Source organism: Sorex araneus, chromosome X (assembly GCF_027595985.1).
Source record: "Sorex araneus isolate mSorAra2 chromosome X, mSorAra2.pri, whole genome shotgun sequence".
NCBI lineage: Eukaryota > Metazoa > Chordata > Mammalia > Eulipotyphla > Soricidae > Sorex > Sorex araneus.
The window spans coordinates 17,862,795-17,882,725 of NC_073313.1; the positions used below are offsets into that span (position 1 = coordinate 17,862,795).

The 19,931-nt window shown below is 50.2% G+C and overlaps 1 protein-coding gene across 2 annotated transcripts in view; it reads right to left on the reverse strand.

Annotated features, from left to right (window-relative positions):
• Nucleotides 1-1,583: 1,583 nt before the first annotated feature.
• The window catches only part of RAI2 (retinoic acid induced 2), a 62,193-nt gene continuing 43,845 nt past the window's right edge, over nt 1,584-19,931 (reverse strand). For both annotated transcript variants that reach the window (XM_055120920.1, XM_055120919.1), the window contains exon 2: nt 1,584-3,573. In XM_055120920.1, coding sequence (XP_054976895.1) covers nt 1,961-3,565 — 1,605 coding nt within the window. In that variant the 5' untranslated portion in view covers nt 3,566-3,573 and the 3' untranslated portion in view covers nt 1,584-1,960. The remainder of the gene's footprint in view (nt 3,574-19,931) is intronic.

Genomic DNA, 19,931 nt, shown 5'->3' on the forward strand with positions numbered 1-19,931 from the left:
TCACAGCACAGGAAAAGAGCATTAGAAAGGCAATCCATTCTGGGTGTAAGGCAGAGGAGCAGACTAAAACTGTAACCCTAGCTGCAGAGGGGCTGGTAATAAAAGAACAGTCTCGCGGTTGCTTTTCCGCCTGTTCGCCTTCCCAGAACAGCTGGGTGCATGCTAATTGCCTGAAGTGAGGGAAAGCGCCTGGCGCCTGAAAGCAGGCTCGCCAGAAGCAGTCTCTCACCGCACGCTCAGCCCTGAGTGTGATATGCCACCCAGCGGGTCTATTTCAAAGGTACTCGGCCCAGCACTGTTCCTCACTTCGGGGTACGGCTTTCTGCTGCAGGGAAGAGCGGGCCTGTCCTTCTCTCTCCCGCCAGGCCTGCCACTTCTGGATCCCAAGAAATGACTTAATTAGGAGCCTCGGCACTTTGATCATTTGGGGTGAAAGTTCCGGTATGGGGGATGCCCAGGAACTGTGGGATATTTAGCTACAACACTGGGTGTCAGGAGCGCCCCTTTCCCAAGCTGTGACCACCCTAAGTATCTCCAGGTACTGGGAGATATTCTAAACGGGGCACCATCACATCCCTTTCCCAAATCCCAGTCCGACGCACTGGGCCTTTCCCTTCCCTCCCCAGTATCTCGTCCCATTTCCCAGTTCTGAGATAGCTAACCCACCTCAACGCCCTTGTATCTTAAGCCATCAGTAATGCTTCTGATGTGGGAGAACTGCACGCAGGACACCCACACTCTGCTTGTCCAAGAAAAGCATGTCCTTTCCTGCTCCACTCTGGCAGCAGGGAGGACGGGGGCAAAGGTTTTCACCTTCTTTCCTGCAAAACTCAGGCTCAGGCATCTACACACCAGATCACTGGGAAATGGATGGGCCTGGGTTCCTTGAGATTCACTGCCCTCTCTCTTTGTCACATTTTTATAAATAAAAAACTGAGGCCTTAGAGGAAGGAACTTGCTCTACAACTTCCTACCCCCTCCCACCCCCCATGACAGGAGGGCAATATAAGTCTTCGGACTGGAGCGATAGCACAGCGGGTAGGGCGTTTGCCTTGCATGCGGCTGATCTGAGTTTGATTCCTCCGTCCCTCTCGAAGATCCTGGCAAGCTACTGAGATTATCCCACCCGCATGGCAGAGCCTGGCAAGCTCCCCGTGGCGTATTCGATATGCCAAAAACAGTAACAACAAGTCTCACAATGGAGACGTGACTGGTGCCTGCTCGAGTAAATCAATGAACAACAGGGACGACAGTGCTACAGTGCTACAGAGCAATAGAACTAGACTTTAGGTCTCTGTTTTGTGTTTGGTTCACACCCAGCAGAGCTCAAGGCTAAGTCCTGGCCCTGGGCTCAGGGATCACTCTTGTCAGGCTGGAGAGACCACAGGGGGTGCTGGAGATGGAACCGGGGTGGGTCATGTGCAAGGCAAGCATGCTACCTGCTGTACTATTGCTCCGGCCCAAAAGCTTAGGTCTCTAAGCACAGTTGAAGGCTGAGCACTCTGTTTTATAAGCAACAGTTTTGGCTAAACCAGGCCAGTTCCAGAATGCAAATCTCATAAATGATAGAATACTGCAACCAATTAGTGCAAACAAACATTTATTGTGAAATATTCATCCTACCCTTTATTAGGTATTACATCATCAAAGCACTTTGTGGCAATGAAAATAGCTTTTTAACCCCCTCTGATTCACCCAATATTCCATTAAAGCTGCAAAAAATGTGCAATCTGCTTGAAAAATAGGTTGCTCTTATTTACTCCTTTGTGAAAAGTCAAAAATTAAAAAAGAAAACAACACTAGCTTACAGGGCTTCTACAGCCAATTTGCCTTCCAGCTTCCCAACTACTTCCCCTCCCCCCAATAATTAACAAAGATATTTCGCCTTTTAAATGCTGTTTATAAAACCAATGCACCTTTCCCCCAGATCCTAATCATAAAAACTTCAAAATGCCATTCTTTACTTTCTCGGGAAGAAGGTGGCCAGCCGTTGCTTTTTGATGGGGAGCATGTGGATTTCCTGGGAGTTCACTTTCTTTAACTTTATGCAGCGGTTCTTGATGGGTTTCCGGAAGGGCTCGGCGCCGCCCAGGGCCTCTTCTCCTTGGCTGTTGATGTCGTAGCCCTGCAGCACGGAGTCTTCTCTTTTGAAGGAGAAGTTTTTGGTGGACACCCCCGAGAGGCCTTTGATCTTGCCGCAGAAGATGGTGGGCACGGCGTCTTCCACCGACACGATCACCTTGGCGGCCTGGGACTCCCCCGCCACCTCCAGGCTGCCTTCCGGCTTGACGTCGCCGCCACCGCCGCCGCCGCCGCCGCCACCGCCGCCGCAGGGCTGGGGCGGCTGGTTGAGCTGCTCGGGGGTGTCGCTGCAGCCCAGCTGGTTCTCGATCGGACCCGGAGCTGCCCGGGCCGAGCCCGCCGCGAAGGGTGCGCCCATGCCGCTGGGCGGCTTCTCCATCAGGGCGGGAGCCGCCGTGTCCAGGGCCACCGGGCCGCTCTCATACGGCGCCTCCAGGGGGCGCTCGACCTTGCGCTGCGCGGCCACCGACAGGTCGAGGGCCGCCTCCTCCAGGCCGGTCTGGGGGCCCGCCTCGCCCGCCTTGGGCCAGGGCACCGACTTCATGGACAGATCCAGTGCCTCGTTCTCGCCCCCCATCTTGATGACTGTGTGGCGGCTCAGCTGGAAGTACTCCCTGGGCTGGAGGATGTCGAAGGGCTTGAGTTCCTCCTTCTCCAGGGGCGTCTGGGTGCCTTTAAAGGGGTGCAGGCCGAAGGAAGGGGGCTTGCCGTAGCCCGAATTCTGAGGCACTGGGATGGGGATGGGGATGGGGACCGGCACCGGCAAAGGGACGATCACAGGGTAGGGAACCAGAAGGGTGGCTGGCGGGACCAGCGGCGACAAGGGGGAGTTAAAGGTTTGGGGCGGTGCAGGCGCATAGCCAGGAGGAGGCTGGCAGGGTGGGGGGCCAAGCGCCCCCTGCGACGGGAACAGATTCTGCAGCACGGCCTCGAATGGCAAGGGGGGCTCCTGGGGCTGGCTGGGGAGCCTCAGGTCCAGGAGCTGGGGCTGGGCCTCGGGGTCGTCGGTCCCCTGGAACAGGTTGTTGTGGATGGTGTTGGACGAGCAAGGGGCCTCCTGCGGCAGCACCAGCGGGGAGTTGAGGTGCTGGAACACGTGCTGCTCCAGCACCACGGGCAGCTGCACGGGGCCCTGGGCCGTCATCACGTAGGTGGCGTTGCCGTTGGGGTTGAGCTCGGGTGCCGAGCCGCCCTCCACCTGCATGTGGATGGGCATCACCACCGGGCTCTCCCCGAGGCACAGGGGCTGCAGCACGGTGGCTGCCACCTTCAGAGCCATGCCACTCTGGGACTCGGCCGGGGGGTTCAGGATGGACGGCGCCGGCACGGTCACCAGGGCCTTCTTGACCAGGTCGGTGGAGTTGATGTTCCAGGCCTCCGTGGTGATGAGCTGGGCCATGCCATTCTCCAGTCTGTTATTGGCCAGGGCCGGAGACGAATCGTTCATGTCCATGGAGAGGTTCTGCGCCTGCAGATCGTCCATTGCTCAGCCTGCAACACACAACACACACACGATTGAGCTTCCTTAAGAGCCTCCTCCTACTGGCCTGACCAGCCCTCGCTGAAGTTTCCACATCCGTGTCAACTGGGGCACACACTCATTTACACACACACACACACACACACCCTAGATTTTCCCTAAAGCAGATCAACACACCCAACATCCAAGTGTTGTGCATGGACAGGCCCCGCATAACAGACACTACATACAGACGATTTCATGACTAAGCAGTCAAGTAACTTCAGCCGAATATTTTAAAGCGCAGTTCTCTCCTACCACAGTTAGCCTTCAACACACTAACTTGCATTCCATATCGCTATATCGAAAAGTTAAGCTATGTGGAAATTTGACTTGTTCAAAACCAAACAAGCAACTAAGGGCCCGAGAGCTAGCTCAAAAGGCTGGGGCACATGCCTTGCATGCAGGAGGCCTGGATTTCATCCCAGGACTCATATGGTCTGCTGAGCACTGAGCTGGAACTAGCCCTCAAGCACCACCATTTGTGGCCCCCCAAACCAACAACAAAACCACCACTATCACAACAATAATAAAAACTGGTCACATTAGAATACTGCATGAAAACGGAAGGGGGCTACCCAATTATGCAACACATTAAAAAAAACTCATTGTGGCCATAATTCTTTACCATGGGGCTTGCTAGGCATGGCAACGGTGCATGTACACAAGGGTGGTTCCCCAGCATCTTTCCCACCAACGACCACCTTTTCCTCCCAGTCATAGGAAAAGCCACTCAGCGGAGTCAGGCACACGGGATCCCTGCATGAATGTCCATGAGGTCGAGCACTGCCCGCTCCATCCACAGTCAGCTCATCTGTTTGAGCCTGGCCTCTCCCATGGGCTAGCAAGAGGAAGGGATGTGCATGGCCCTGGGGCTGGGGGAGTGGAGCATGTTGGAAACCAGCAAAGCCCCAAGCCGAGACTGGCATTCCTGATGTCTGTGCCATCGGGTCCAAGGCACCCAGCGCAGTGCTTCCTGGAGGAAGTGGGGCTACATCTGCTCTACGGTTCTCCATGGAAACACGTCCATATTTAGCCTTGTTACCATGGAGAAGGCAGGCACCATGTCTAACTCGGGGATCTTTGCAGCCCCAGAGTCTAGTGGGGCTCAACGAGGATGCAATAATCCTCAGATTCACCAGGCACCTCAAATTCTCCCACTCGCCTGCCCAAGCTGTGAGTCTACATGGGAATCCACCCTCCGCCCCACCCTCCGCAGTTAGAGAAGACACTTCCTCATTGCCAATGCAACCTCCCCAGGTAAGGAAGGGAAGAGCAGCGGCTCAGCACCGTAGTGGGATTCGGAATAAACAAATAAGGCCCTGTGCCAGACAGGCGGCTTAAACAAACGAACAACTCTACAATATTTCTTGGCAACTGAAATGTGTCAGATCCATGGAAGAAGACCTTTCTCTGAAGCAGGAGCAGGGGTTCCTTCTAGGGAAAGCTCCAAGCAGCCCCACCCCCTAAAACCCCCAAATGGCCTAGTCTGCTGGTCAATAATAGCCAATGGGGACAGAAGAGGCAGGTAACCTGCCTCCCAGAGGCTGAGGGCTTCTATCAGCTGAAGGACCTGGCTCCCCCCAACCCCACCAAGAGAGGCATACCTCCCTGGACCAAACCCCAAATTGCCTTCACTCCTGCCCCCAACCACCTCCTTTGCCGAGTGCTCATGAGGGGCTGGCTCCTGTGTGCGTGGAAAGGCCTGAGGTTGCTGGATTCCTGAGTCGTGCTTTCACTGCAGTCTACTGGGAACACGTGGTTTTGGTTGGACAGAGGCCTGCCAGCCTGAGGAGACACCAGGGTGATGCCCGGAGACACAGCAGCATCTGCGGGGCCAAGTTTTGTCAGCCATTTTCCGCCAACCCTGTGAAGGCCCTGGGCACCAAGGGCACCATGCAGATGGTCTGTTACGTCCCTCCTAGGGGCCAGAACCCTGGAAATGGACAAGAAAGGGCGGAGAGGAAGCTGGGACAGGGTGGGTGAGGACCAGGGCATCAGCAGTTAGAGAAGACACTGGAGGTATCGCCTGATGACCCAGAAAGAAACTTGCAGAATGAAGTTGAGACGTGTTCGGGGCCACCTCTGGAATTTTCCAGCTGTGAGACTACTCTCTCCTAACAGACAACATCTGTGGGTCCCCCTGGAGGCTCTGAGCCCCGCCATTGCCCCCTGCAAGCTCATCCCCAGCCGGGAAAGGGAGAGAGGCCGACTTCTTCCTGTCTTCCTCCTGCTTTCCCCAGCCATGCAGCTCAGACATCAGCGCGTGGCACTTTCTTCAAAAGCTCACCCGTCTTCCAGCCCCCTGCCCACAACCATCCCGTTCAGAGGATGAGGATGGGGCCGTGCCAAGACACCATGCCCTCCACAGAGGGAAAGAACTAGAAGTCAGGGTCAGGGTCTCTGCTGAGAGAGTGGAGAACTTTCCAAGCATAACCTCACGGAATTCTTTGAACAGGCCTATGAGAGGATCCTCTAGCAGTGCTCATTTTCTTGTCAGGAACAGTGATCCTGCAGGAAGAGTGGGTCACTGGCTGAAGGGGCCAGTGAGACTGGAATTAGAATTCCGCACCATGACGAATAAATGGACAGAGCATCTGAATACATAATTCACTGAGAAGAAGACACACAGATGGCCACCAGGCGCATGGTAAAACGTTCATCATCACCAATCATAAGCGAAATGCAAATGAAAACCACAAGGAAGTATTATCTGACACTCGTGGGAATGGCTAGCATCTAAAAGACAAGAAGCCACAGGCGTGGGAGAGGATGCGGAGACGAGAGCCCTAGTGTGCTGTTGGGGCATGGAAACCCATGTGGAGATTCCTCGAGCCCGCATATGGCACGATGGTCGCACTCGGAACCATCACTGGTGATTCTTTATGCCAAGAATTACACACACAAGCCTAGGTTCACCGTGGCTTCATCGGCTTTATTGACAATAGTCAAGAGGGGGCGACAGCCCATCCCAGTACCTAGCAAAGATGGAGTGGAGAAAGAGGGTGTGACAGAGGACTAGAAGCTGGCCTTAATGAAGAGGAACTCCTGCCACTGCAGCAATAGAGATGGACCTGCAGGAGACTGTGTGGAGTGAAATGGGTCAGAGGAAGACAAGCGCCCGGCGAGTTTGCTCACAGGTGGTAAAGAGAGTGAATGAAACAGAAAGAAACGCTTAGACTTTAAGAAGAAACTAGGAGTGTCAGCGCGGAGAGGGAAGAAGGGGGATGGGGGAGAAGGGTCCGTTGTGGTACCCGAGGATACCCAAGGTGATGCCTTGGGGCTCTGGTTTGCTCGCGGGGGTCTAGGAGGCCTCCACAGCTCTCTCTGCCCTCCCCAGTCATCCACCTTGACTGTGGGGTGGGAGGGCATCTCAGCCCCAGGACTGCCAGGGGTCATACTCCAAACTACATACCCCACGCCATGTGGGGTACAGGACAGATCGCAGTGCAGCCACTTAGGAACCAAGGTCCCAAAGGTCACTTCCACGCAGTCCAAAGGGGCAGGGTGAGCGGCTCCAGACCCTTCCCTGGAGAGCCAGTGGCCCATTGAGCTGACGCCTGCCTCTTCTCCACTGCTCGCCTCCTCTCAACAGTGCCCCCCCCGCTCCCCCCAGCCCAAGACTCCCCTCCCTGCTCCCCACTAAGCAAAGGAATCTTGGAGCTTTGGGGGTTTCTGCCAAAGGTTGCCCCCTCTTTGTCTCTCTCCTCCTCCTTCCTCTCCCTGGGCTGTTTGGGTGCTGCTGGCAGACACCCAAGGTTGCATCAGCAGCTGGGGGGCTGGGTACAGAGGCATGGCTGCTGGGGGAGTACCAGACGCCTTGGGGGGTGTTCGAGAATAAACAGCGCCTGCAATGAGGGTTCAAAGGGCACGGCTGGTGGCTGGGGAGAAGGCAGAAGCCAGGCCTCCCACTGATTAGCCTGGATTACCCACCTTATCCAATCACCAGATGTCATGGGACTGGCGCTCTGGCGGAGGAAGTATAATTCCTCGGGGTGCCAGGGAACATTTGGCTTGAACTTTTCCAAACATTGTTTGTAAATGGTTTTTTTTTGTTGTTGTTGTTTCTTTTGGGGTCACACTTGGTGATGCACAGGGCTTACTCCTGACTCTGCACTCAGGAATTATTCCTGGCGGTGCTCGGGGGACCCTATGGGATGCTGGGAATCGAACGTGGGTCGGCCGCGTGTAAGCAAATGCCCTACCCACTGTGCTATCGTTCCAGCCCCTGTAAAAGGGTTTAAAGGTGGTCTCCCAGCCATAGAGGAGCCGGGACATGATCTGGTGGGCAGCAGGCAACGGGAGTCGTGGGTTGGGGCATCACTGGACAACTTGGGGTCAGTGGCTATGGTGGGGTGGTGGGTGGTTTGTGTTCACCCTCGTGTGATCCATGTGCCCCCACAACCCCCAGTATAGACTAAAAAGTCTCAAGGCCCAGAGCAGACGGGGAGGAGGGGCGCGGGCTGCAGATATTACAGGCTCAGGAGACTGTGGGGCGTGCAGGAGTGCAGCCTGGAACCCAGATCTGAGTCTGCTGCCACCCAGTTGGCAGCTTCCATCGGTTAGAACTGGGGCGCCTCCTCTGAGACCTCCCCCGACTCTTCCTGAGCTCCCACCTGCCCCGATTTGTCCTGCTGTGGTCCAGGACGGAGGGGCTCTCGGAGGCCCTTAGGTCCACACCTAGTGGGTGGCAGGCACTCAGAGGGCTTCAGGATGAAGGCCGGCAAAATGGAACCCAGGCTGTCCCCCGCCCCACGTTCCCATTTATTAGATCATGGTGCCTCAAGGTTGGAGGGGGTGTTAACAGTCGCTGTCTGTTCCTCTTCCTGATCCCAACGCAGCCCAGGCCAGCTCTGACCATGGTCATCACATTCTCAAAAGCAGGGGGTCGGGCCCTAAGGAGACAGCCATGGCAGCACCCTGCTTCACCAATCAGGGGGCACTCTCCGGAGACATGAGCGCCTTTTGTGGATGCTGAAGATGCGGCTGTGGGACGTGTGTGCATGAATTGTCTTGGGTTCCCGTGTTTCTCTTAGATGCACGGAAAAAGAAACTGCAAGCGCAGATAATGTGTGCTATTTCTTTGTCAGGAACTCTTGTTTGTGAAGCAGCCAATCTGCGGCCTAACTCCTGGCAGGGACTTATCCCCCAACAGGTGCCATTTTCAGGACCCGATGAGCACTAACTAAGGAGTAAATCCAATTGGGTCATAAGTGCTTTTGCTCTCCCATGGAGAGGTAGTAACAAATTGTCCATTTCTTGCCCCAGTGATTAAGCTTTCTGAACTTTAACTATCAGTCCAATGCCTTTCTGCTGAAGCTGTGAATGTAATTACCCCACAACATAGTCCCAGATTGATGAGAACGCAGAGAATATGTGACATAGTTTCTGGATCTATGGCAGTTCCCCTTTTACATCTAGAGAGCAACAAGGCCCCCCCAGAAGGAGTTTGGCTACCCAGATCTGCTTCAGAAATGAGGCCACCGATGTGTGACGTAATGTATTAAAACAGTGGTGGCCGCGTGGTTCACCACTGAGTCTTGCTTTGTGAAGAGGCACAGCGCTGCGGGAACTGTGCCAGAAGGGACACGGTGCCAACATCAGTTCTGATGGGCTGTAATGAAGAGGTGCGCAAATCAGGAAGTGGGGGGGTCCCGAGGGCATGGCTGGCACCTACACTGCATTCCCCCAAGGTTATCCTGGCAAGTGGGGTGAGGTCATCCCTAGTGGTCAAAAAACTTAGTTTTATGTTCATTTTACCAATTTTTCCTGCCTGGCCACAGATTTCTATTATAGCACACTTATTACATATGCTATTCTACTATATGCCACATATGCTATATTTTATATCTAATAGAGTATAACTCTACCATTTATATGTAGCATATGAATTAAGGACAGGAAAACATAATTTCATAATGCATGTTGCTGAGTGGAATTTTGAAGCAGAAGAATGAAAACGCTGAAACTCAGCCTGAAAGATGAAACTTTTAAGACCACTTAATACTTTCCCCCTGTCTGTGTGGAAGCAGGACCAGCTCACCCCCACACGGGATCCCAAGGAGTGTGATAAGAAATAGAGGCTTTGAACTGAGGTCTGCGAGGTTCGTATGTTGCTCTGCCTACCTTCACTAGTTCACCAGTTGCATGTGACTCTAGCAAGTAACATTAATCCTCAGTTTCCCTCAGTGCAAAGTAGAATTAAAATACAGATGAAGGGTGTTTTAACAATGAAAGGAAAAAAATCTAGGGAAAGTACCATACATGACACATGGAATAACAAATGGCAATTATCACCATTGCCACCAATGCCATTTTCATTTCCTTCGTAATTATTCTCATTGTCATAACTGTTACCACTATGATGATGTAATGTCTTCATCATCATCATTATCATCACCATGGTCATCTTCTCAGTGGCGTCAGTGTTATCATTATCAATTTCACTGTTGATGTTTTCTCTAAGCAGCTTAAGTAGCATTACAACTGATCCCAGAGGGGATGTATATTCATTGCCCAAGTTAAATCTCTGTTCCCCCCCCCCCCAGAGGCTTATTTACAAAGGAGCTGCAGGAATTGGGAAACCTACTCTGATGGTGAAGTTTCTGGAAAAACTCACTTAACTTCCAGCATAGCTATTGAACACTTAGAATACAAATAGAAAACAACACTGTGGCACAGTTGAAAATGAGAGCAATGGGAAACAGTTCCATAAATGCAAAAATCTATTTCTCATTCAGGCTGAAAGACTGGAGGAGAAGAAAGAAGTGGTCAGAGTATTCTGATTCTTGAATATAGACTCATGAGCTTTTGAAGCTCCTGCTGATTGGTTGTGATGCCTAAGCTCATTTCAGAATCTACTGTCTTCCAGCTCTTGATATAGGACCGATGAAGCTCTCTCCTTGTTAGCAAGACCAGAGAAAGAGTGGAAGAGCAGGGGAGAGGGTAAGAGAAGGACGATCAATAAAGAAAAGGAATTTTCTGAGATAAATAAGAGTTGGAAGAAAGAGGAGGGGAGAAGATAAAAAAAATACTCATAAGTGTAAATGAGAAAGCAGGTGATCAGCTGGGAGTGACGGAAACAGAAATCAAGGAAGGGTATGAGAAATAGCATTAAACGTGTTATTCAACTGGCCACAAGGGGACACTGTTGACCTACCACAGCTTGGTTGCTGCACAGTGTGGAGGAGGGAGAGGTCTGGTGGAAGCTTCTTATTCTACTGAGGATTCTGGGAAAATGAGTTTGTCACCAGTATTTAGAACAAATAAGGATGGCGATCCAAATCTAAAGGAAGCTCACTCCCAGGCTTTAAAAACCACTAAGCACATTAACTTGTGACTGGGTTGTGTGGTTACTCCTAGGAAAAATTATAGATTTATCTTGTTTTGGAGCTTGATCATCCTTTTTGCATAGCCCTTGGCCTGCCTTAGGGAAGGTTCCCCGTCAAAATTAAGTTTTTTACAACGAGGCGGATAAACTCATCCCCAACTGCTGTCTATGACTGATAGGCTCAAGAATTATATCTTCTTTATTGGTATAATAAACATAACTCTGTCTGTGATAAAGTTATGGAGCAAATAAATGAAAGTCTAATTGAAGAATATGAGAGACGAGTCATGGGGAGGGACCTTCCTGTCTTTAAATCTCTCTATAGAGATAAGAGCCTACAACTATGATCAAGTCTATTGGCTCTGTTAAAAGGCATTTGAGATTCAAATAAGGGAGTGGGACATGACCTCAACATTTAAGCACTCAGAGTTAAGAGAGGAAGTCAATAATTCATTCATTTATAGACTCAATCAACAAACACTTATTGTTCACCAAGCAGGAACCTCATGAGTATATGCCTCCTGGATCCAGAGACTTTTTTGTAGTGTCTGGGGTTAGCCTTCTTTCCCGGTGCAGGGCCCATTACTGAGCTAACTTCCTCCAGAAAGTCTGTTTTCTCTCCTTCCAGGTTTCCAGGAAAAAATGAGGGCTCTCAAAGGACCACAATCTCATGTACCACATGCGATGCAGTGCTATAGGCACAGAGGAAATGTAATAATAGATATGTGTGTGTGGGGGGGGGTGGTTTTGGTCAACCCATTAACTTAGTATGAGTTAAACAAACTGATTCTAAAGAAAGTAGTGTATTTAGGCGAAAATTCCAAAAAATTCCAATAAAAGAGTGAAGCGGTGAGACAGGGAGAGAAGGCAGCCAGTTTGTCAAGGAATATGTTATCACTGTGGGTACCTGGAGCTCCTTTCCACTGTGAGATACTTGGAGGCAGTGGAGAATCCATGACTCACAGTTGGGTGATTATTTACCCGCCTATCAAAGGGCCACTCGTGGATGATGTATTAATTCCTTGGTACTTCCAGTTAGCCCAAAATTATATGGGGATAGTGTGCTCCTGAGACCAAAACCAGACCAAACCAAACCACATACAAACAAGCCGAAAAAGCAAACCCAAACTAACCATCTTCATAAGACTTACAGATAGTTGCACTAAGCCACTTTGGATATATAGAGGCCAGTGAGAGGGTTCACAGGGGCAGGATATCAGACATGTCTGCTACACCAGTTATGCTTTGGAAGGTTCCAGAATTTATTATGTGAAGACTCAAATGCCAACTTCATGGCAAACACCCAATGGGTGACACTTTCTGTGACCCCTGAGAAGATATTCTGTAGGATAACAGTCATCAATGGGGCTGGAGCGATAGTTACAGCAGGTAGGGTGCTCACCTTTCTTTCATGCAGCCTACTGGGGTTCGATCTCCAGCATCTCATATGGTTCCCCCAAGCCCGCCAGGAGTAAGCCCTGAGCACCACCGGGTGTGGCCCCCAAGCAAGAAAACAAAACAAAAAATTTAAGCTCAAGATAACAAATCATCAAACCCAGAGGAATCAGCTCATGAGAGTGCCAGGCACATAAGGAGACCAGGGCCAGATTTCTTTCCAAAGGCAAAATGGTCCAGAGTTGGTCAATTTGGCGTATGTACTCCTTCACTAAAATATAAATGGGGCCCTCGAGAAAATTCATATTTTCTCAAGAAAAATCATATTTATGCTGGCTGGAACACAAGCCGTTCCTAGGATGAGTCACAAAGGGAGTTTCTCTTCTGGTGATCTCAAGTTCCTACTCCAGGACCAAAAAGCAATAGATAAACAAATGCCACTGCACGTCATCAGCTACACACTGCTTTAAAAAGAGAATAACAATAACCTTGACCCAAGACGTCTACAGGCAATGCAGGAAGAGGCCGACAGTGCTGTCTCTCTGCCTTCTTTCCGGAATTCTGTTTTGTCAGAAGCATCTCTGTGCCTGGAGGCGAGCTCTCAAGAGCAGAACAATGCTTTCTGCAGAATCAGACTTGAGAGTCCTTTGAAGTCCCTATAAACTCACTGTTTATCTTAAAACAAGTATCATGGTTGCAATAGTATAAACAATGCAAACTTGGGGTGGCAGAAGGGGGGAAAACTGCTATGAAAAATCTGGCTGGTTGACAATGAAGATTATAGGTATGCTTTGCTATATTCTTTGGGGGAAGAAATCTGCAATGCACTGTTTGTGAGCTTTCTCTCTCTCTCTCTCACACACGTGCAAAATAAGCCTCCTATTGTCCCTCTAATACTGAGAGCAGAGCCTCAAAGAATTCCTGTGGATTCTCCTTTGTCCTCGCCTGCTCCACTTTTGAGTTGTAATCAACAAGATTTTATCCCTTGAAGTGGGATGTTGAATGGAGCCTTGCCACAGAGCTAGAATGTTAGCAGGGGACATAGTAGGGCACAGAGGAAAGGTGTGTAGGTCCTAGCCACGAGGCTGGGTTGGGGGGCCTCAGGGCTGGCGAGGGTTTGAGGGAGAGGGGAAGGTGTTGTATAGATCTTTCCAAGGGTGGCAAAGGTTGCCTCCTTGGCAATGAATTTTTGCGCCCCAAGGAACTGCCAACACGATTTATGATTCTGATGTCTTTGCAGGTCTTGATGATTAGAGGGTCATTGATCAGCAGTGGGACCTTTAAGCTGCAGGGAAAGACAGAGAGAAATCTGGGCTCTGCTAGCGCTCCCCCCCAAAAAAAACACTCTGTCTTTTCTCTCTTCTCCCTCTCCTCTCCCCTTTCTCCTCCTTATTTCCTCTCTCACCACCACTTTCCTCTTTCCTCACCTTGTCCCTCTGTCTCAGGCATATACAAGCACAGGCTCACAGCACACACTCATGATAATAAACTATTTACTAAGCATTTAGTTATTATGTGCCAGGCACCCTGCTAGGCATTTTACATTCATTTTCTCTTCTCTGTTTCTTAGCACCCCCTGCAGATCAGTACCAGCTTGGTGTAAATTGGTTTGTTGGTCCCCTTCCCCCCAGGGAACTGAGCTGTGAATCCCCAGGGAAAGAGGATTTTGAAGAGAGGGTGAAATGGAGCTTTCCAGGAGGTGAACAACATACAGTGCCTAATCGAAGAAGGTAGATCCAGACCAGGTGGGGGGAAAGACAGTGCAAAGGTTTCTGGCACCACGTACATGGGCAGATGGGGTGGAGAAAGGGAAGTATCTGCTCTGACATTGGCCTGAGCTCCCCCTTCCACAATTGCCACTGTATCCAGCCGGCCAGCCATTCCTGAGCCAGGTGTTTAATTTCTTTTGAAAAGATCCAATCTGTCTATGTACATTTCCAATGAACCCAGGCAAGGATTCATTCTCATCCTTCCTGGGGATACACTTCATCTGTGGCTGACAGATGGCTGGTCCCCATCCTCATTTCCTTGTCTACCTGGACTACATCTCCCAGCCTTCCTTGAAGTTAGACCTGGCCCTATTCCTGAATTCTAGGGTACAGAATTGGAGGGGGGGTCACAAGGTGCTCCACTTCCAGACCTGGCTCCTAGAGACCCCTCACACAGCATGGTCCAGTCTCTTTTTTTTTTTTTTTTGCTTTTTGGGTCACACCCAGCGATGCTCAGGGGTTACTCCTGGCTTTTCACTCAGGAATTACTCCTGGCGGTGCTTGGGGGACCATATGGGATGCCGGGGATCGAACCCGGGTCGGCCGTGTGCAAGGCAAACGCCCTACCCGCTGTGCTATCGCTCCGGCCCATGGTCCAGTCTCTTACACCCCTCAGCTTGCTGCGTAGGGATCTCTTAGAGATCTGTTGGAGACAGTGGAGTCGCAAGATGGAAGGGCTTGCATGCTTCAATCACGGCTTGGAGGAGGTTCAATTGTCATCAAGTCCACTTGGGGCTTTCTGTGAATGAGGAATAAATGCCTACAGCCTTTAAGTCATGATATACTAAATTTGCTTGCACCTGCAGCTAGCATTGTCTTAACCTATATAGTGCTTCCCAGGAGGTCCTCTGTTCACAGCGCCTGCTAGGTGCAGGCTGACCTGCCGCCTTAGAACATCCTGCACCCCACTAATGGAATATTAGGGTTGTGTGTGCATCCCAAATGCACAGAGCCCAATTATTCCCTGTGCTAGTTAACTTTGCTACCCTAAAATCACTAACACCCATGGTTGTTCTAGGTTTGAATCAAGACAATATAGCACACCAGGGTGAAACATATGGCATACCAGGGCAGCCAAGTTAGCTACATGCAAGGCCTTACCCCCTATACTCTCTGTCCTCCCCTTGAATTAATTATTCATGTGGGTTTCTGCTTGGGAGTCTTCTTTGATTACTGCACAAATCCTATGGAAAGAGTCCACTTCCTCAGCATTCACAGAGCTGTCAGGGCTGGGATAGGGCAGAGCATGTGACACTTCTTAGGGAGCAGGAGGCGGCAGGCCTTTGAGCATCCTTACACCCTGAAGACCTGTAGGTATCCCTGATCCTGGGAGTGGGTGTGGGAGTGGGAGGGAGACAGCACTAGGCAAACAGAGCCGGGAAGCTGCTACGCCCACAACGCCCCTTCTCTCTTCGCATCCTTTGATGTTTTCCTGGTTTGCAGAGCAAACAGGGCTGGGAATTTCTCCCCTCCCCCCAGCCACACGAGATTCTTTCTAGGAAACATCTCAGCGGATTTTCCTGTGGAAACGCTTGCAGCTATGTTTCAGGGGTCTGACGCCAGCTCTTCCCTGGGGACCTTCTAAATGATGTTCAGAGACTGTCCATTCAAAAGTATTGCCCTTGAAGGGTCACCACTCGCAGACTCTTGCCTCGTGCTCAATTTTATCACCCTTATCCTGGATTCCACTCCAAAAAAGGCAATCGGCGAAATATTTGAGGTCACTCCCACATTGGAGTGAAGTGATCTGTGCAGTGGGGCCACCAGAACCTATAAGACAACATCTCCTGTCCACAAGTGAGGTGAAAGTCTAACCCAGTGGTCATCTAGCCTCTATGTCAGTTTCCGCTCAAGTCAGGAGACCCCCCCTCCCAAGGCTGCTGCCATAATTCTGCTTATGTCTCATATCCATCCATACTTGAGGGTACACAGGGATAGTAAAAATCATCTTTTGGTGAAGAAATGGGTAGTTCACTAATTAGCATGCTGAATGCAAGAAATGGGGAGAATTATCAATTTTTTTCTTTTTGGGTCACCCTGGCGATTCACAGGGGTCACTCCTGGCTCTGCATTCAGGAATTACTCCTGGCGGTGCTCAGGGGACCATATGGGATGCTGGGAATCAAACCCGGGTCGGCCACGTTCAAGGCAAATGCCCTACCCGCTGTGCTATTGCTCCAGCCCCCAAATTAGCAATGTTTACAATACATGAATGGGCTAAAATATTGTAGAGATTATGCCCATCGTTGTGCAGCAAGCCTGCAGTCATTTTCTTCTGTCCAGGGATGTTTCCAGTAACTTACCACCAAAGTGGTTCTAAGCCTGTCAGTTGGCTTCAGAGGATTTCCAGTTGCTTGCGCCAACTATAAGGAAACCTAATTCTGCCTCATGAATACTGTCATATCTGCATGGAGTGGAGCTTTCAGACCATGTGTGGTCACAGCAGCTGAAAGGCCAGCTGGCTCGGTCTCCCTCTAACAAGCCTAGGAACTGCTCTGTGCCTGCTGCTCCTCCGTACACATCAGATTTTCATTGCATTTGTCCATGTGCCTTCGTCTCCTCAGAGTGGCCTCATGCTGTTCTAGCACCATGCTGAGCCCCTCGCTTGCCTGTGCTCACTCTGGTCTGCTTCCTTCTCCTGTTTTGCTTTTGCCCTCGGGGGTCTTTTTGCTTTGAGTGGCCTTGCAGCAGCAGCAGCTTTTTTTTCCAGCTCTCGGGTCTGAAAGGACTTGCTTTAGGGACCTGGGTGATGGGCAAGAAACTCCTGTCCATAACATGGTGCCACGTTACTTTCCCTTCCACAGCATCTCTTCAATATCTGAGCTGGTGCTAATGGATGTACTTGAGAAGTCTTACCAATGTGATCCCTTCAGCTTATTTTGATTGTTTAAAAAATATAAAAATAATCAAAATAAACTGAATGGATCACATTGCATCTGCTAAAAAACTCAAACAGAAAGATTTTGAGGATATGGAGCAACTGGAATGCCTGTAGTGCTAGCTGCTGGCAAAAGAAGCCATAGTCCCCCGAAAGAGTGGTCTGGCAGCTAGTGATGTTAAATATTGATTACCTTCAACTCCCATCCCACAGCACTGATATTGCTAGGTACCTGCCAAAGAGAGAGAAGAACTCACAAGAAGCCATGTACACAGATGTTCTTAGACGTTCTAATCATCAGGGTCATGAAGTTGGAAACAACCCAATGTCTGTTGCCAAGTGAATGGATGAACATTCTGTGCAACACCCAAACAATGGGCTTCTAAGCAATAAGCAGTGCGCTCCTCTGACAGAACTGAGTCTGGAGAACACGTTGCAGCATGAGAAGAGCCAAAGTCAGATACAAAAAAGTAACTACTATGCAAAGTGATCACAGAATGCAAAAAGAATCCTCCAAAGGTGTGATGACACAAGTGAGGATGTGGTAGTTGGACTGGGGACAGACTTTACTGACACAACAGGAAGGTCTCATACAGCTTCAGTGGAGGGGTGTCATAGGTGCACTTGATTGTCACAACTGGCCCGTCTGGCCACTTAAGAAACATTTGATTTATTTGATCACTTGCAAACTCATTGGCAAAAAAACCAACAACAGACTCCTCTATGCTGCAAAATCTATGCTGGTTCACAGTCGTGAGTGCCTTTTATGCGCCCTGCCTGGGCGTGATCTCTTGCACCACGTATGTTCCCCTGAGCCCTGTCAGGAATGATCCCTTTGCACAGAGCCAACAGAAAACCCTTAGCACCACTGGTTCTGGGTGCAAACCAGCCATCCAAACTAGAAATCCTCAGTGGTTCCCGAGGGAAAGGGGAGGTTAGGAGTAAAAGTCAGGGAAGTCTCTGGAAACCTGGGATGACACTAGGATGCTGGATGTGGGAGTAGGGATTATTGTACACACAGAGGTGTGGGGCTAAACCCCTGAAATTCTGTACTGTTGGGAGCCAATGACAGATCAAAATTTTAAAACAGGAGAGGAAGCATAAAGTGACAGGTAGAGGGTCCCTGAAACTTAGGTGGCGGTGCACTAATGATGCATGCCCCAAACATTTACACTATTATAACCCTGTTACCTCTAGCACAATCACAATTGCAATTGAAAAAATAAGTGCTTGAATGATAGTACAGTGGACAGGGCACTTGCCTTGCATGTGGCTAAACTACGTTCAATCCTCAGTATCTCATATGGTGTCCCAAGCACTGCCAGGAGTGATCCTTGAGTTCAGGGCCAGGAATAAGCCTTGAGTAGATCAGGGTACCTCCCCCAAAAACAAACAAAAAATAAGGTTTTTTTTTTCATAAGGGGAATAGTAAACAACACCTCAGTGGTTTTCTGTGCCTGTGCTGTGACTTTGGATTGATTACGAGCCCGGTGGAGATGGAGCAGAAGTTGACAGGGTGCAAGCACCCCTTTCGGGATACCTGCCAGGGCAGCTTTTCCTCAGGTCCCAACGAAGGAGGCAGCCGTGTCCGCTTCCCAAGCCTCGCAGAATGAAATAAAAGAACAGAGCCCCATGAGTGCAGAACTGTCAGGCGCTGAGCCAAAACCACTTTCCAGGAAAGACCAATATTTTTGTGTTTGGGAAAGGGAGGGGATATTAAGACTAGCAAGAGCCCAAAGAGTGCTGGTTGTTGCACCACAATTGTTACCCAACTGAGGGGCCCGTATAAGAGCCTTCAAAATCGCAGCTACTGAGACCGCCCCGTGGCTCTCACCCCATTTCCTGTTTATAGGGCAAGAGTTCCCAGTAAGAGATGGCAACCAATCCCACCCATTCACTGTGTTCAGCTCTCACAGCCCAGGGAAGCTTCCTGATCCACCGACACAGGCCTGCCACAGACCCTGCCTCTGTGGCTTGAGGCCTGCCTGTCTCTCTGAGCTGCAGTATCTTTGCCCGGGAAATGGAGAATATAAGCTGGAGAGCTGGGGAGCTAGAAACTGCCTGGCGTCTAACCCATGGAGGGTTCACTCAGTGGCTGCAGAGAATGCCAGGCAAGCTTAGTGTCAAAATTCAAAGTCTGCTGGCAGAACACTCAGCAGAGAATCCTGTCTGGGCCCCAAAGGTCCCTTGAGGTTGTCAATCGTCCACTTCCCAGTGGGCTAACAATTCCCTCCAGACCTTCAAGCATTCATTTAAGCATTTTTGGACCTTGTATGCATATAATTTATAGAACCATTATCTCGGAGTCAAGACACTGCTTCATGCGTGGCTCACTTATTTTTGGTTTCAGTTTTGAAACCTTATTTTGGGTCTAGAGAGACAGTCCAGAAGATAAGGCGCTTGCTCTGCATTCAGCCAACCAGGGTTTGATTCCCGATACCAGACATGGGTCCTCCAAGCCCTGCGAAGAATGATGCCTAAGCACAGAACCAGAAGAAATCCCTGAGCACTGCCTGGACTTGCCCCCAGCCCCCAAGTCCCCAAACCAAACCAACCAACCAACCAGTTTTACTGTTAATATAAAATGTAAAAGAATAAAGACAACTCATAAGATGAGTCTCACACTCAACTTTTCATTCCATTCTTTTTTTTCTTTTTGGGCCACACCCAGCAATGCACTCCTGGTTCATGCACTCAGGAATCACCCCTGGTGGTGCTCAGGGGACCATATGGGATGCTGGGATTTGAATCCGGGTCGGCCGCATGCAAGGCAAACGCCCTACCCGCTGTGCTATCACTCCAGCCCCTTTTCATTCCATTCTTATTTTCGTCTCTGATGACACTGAGTGTCATGACAAGTTTAATCAGGTGAGTAAGATAGGGACATGGAAGGGAGCATGAGCAGGGAGGACTTGAAAGACAGGAGACAGGATGGAAAACACCCTGCCAGTGCTTGGA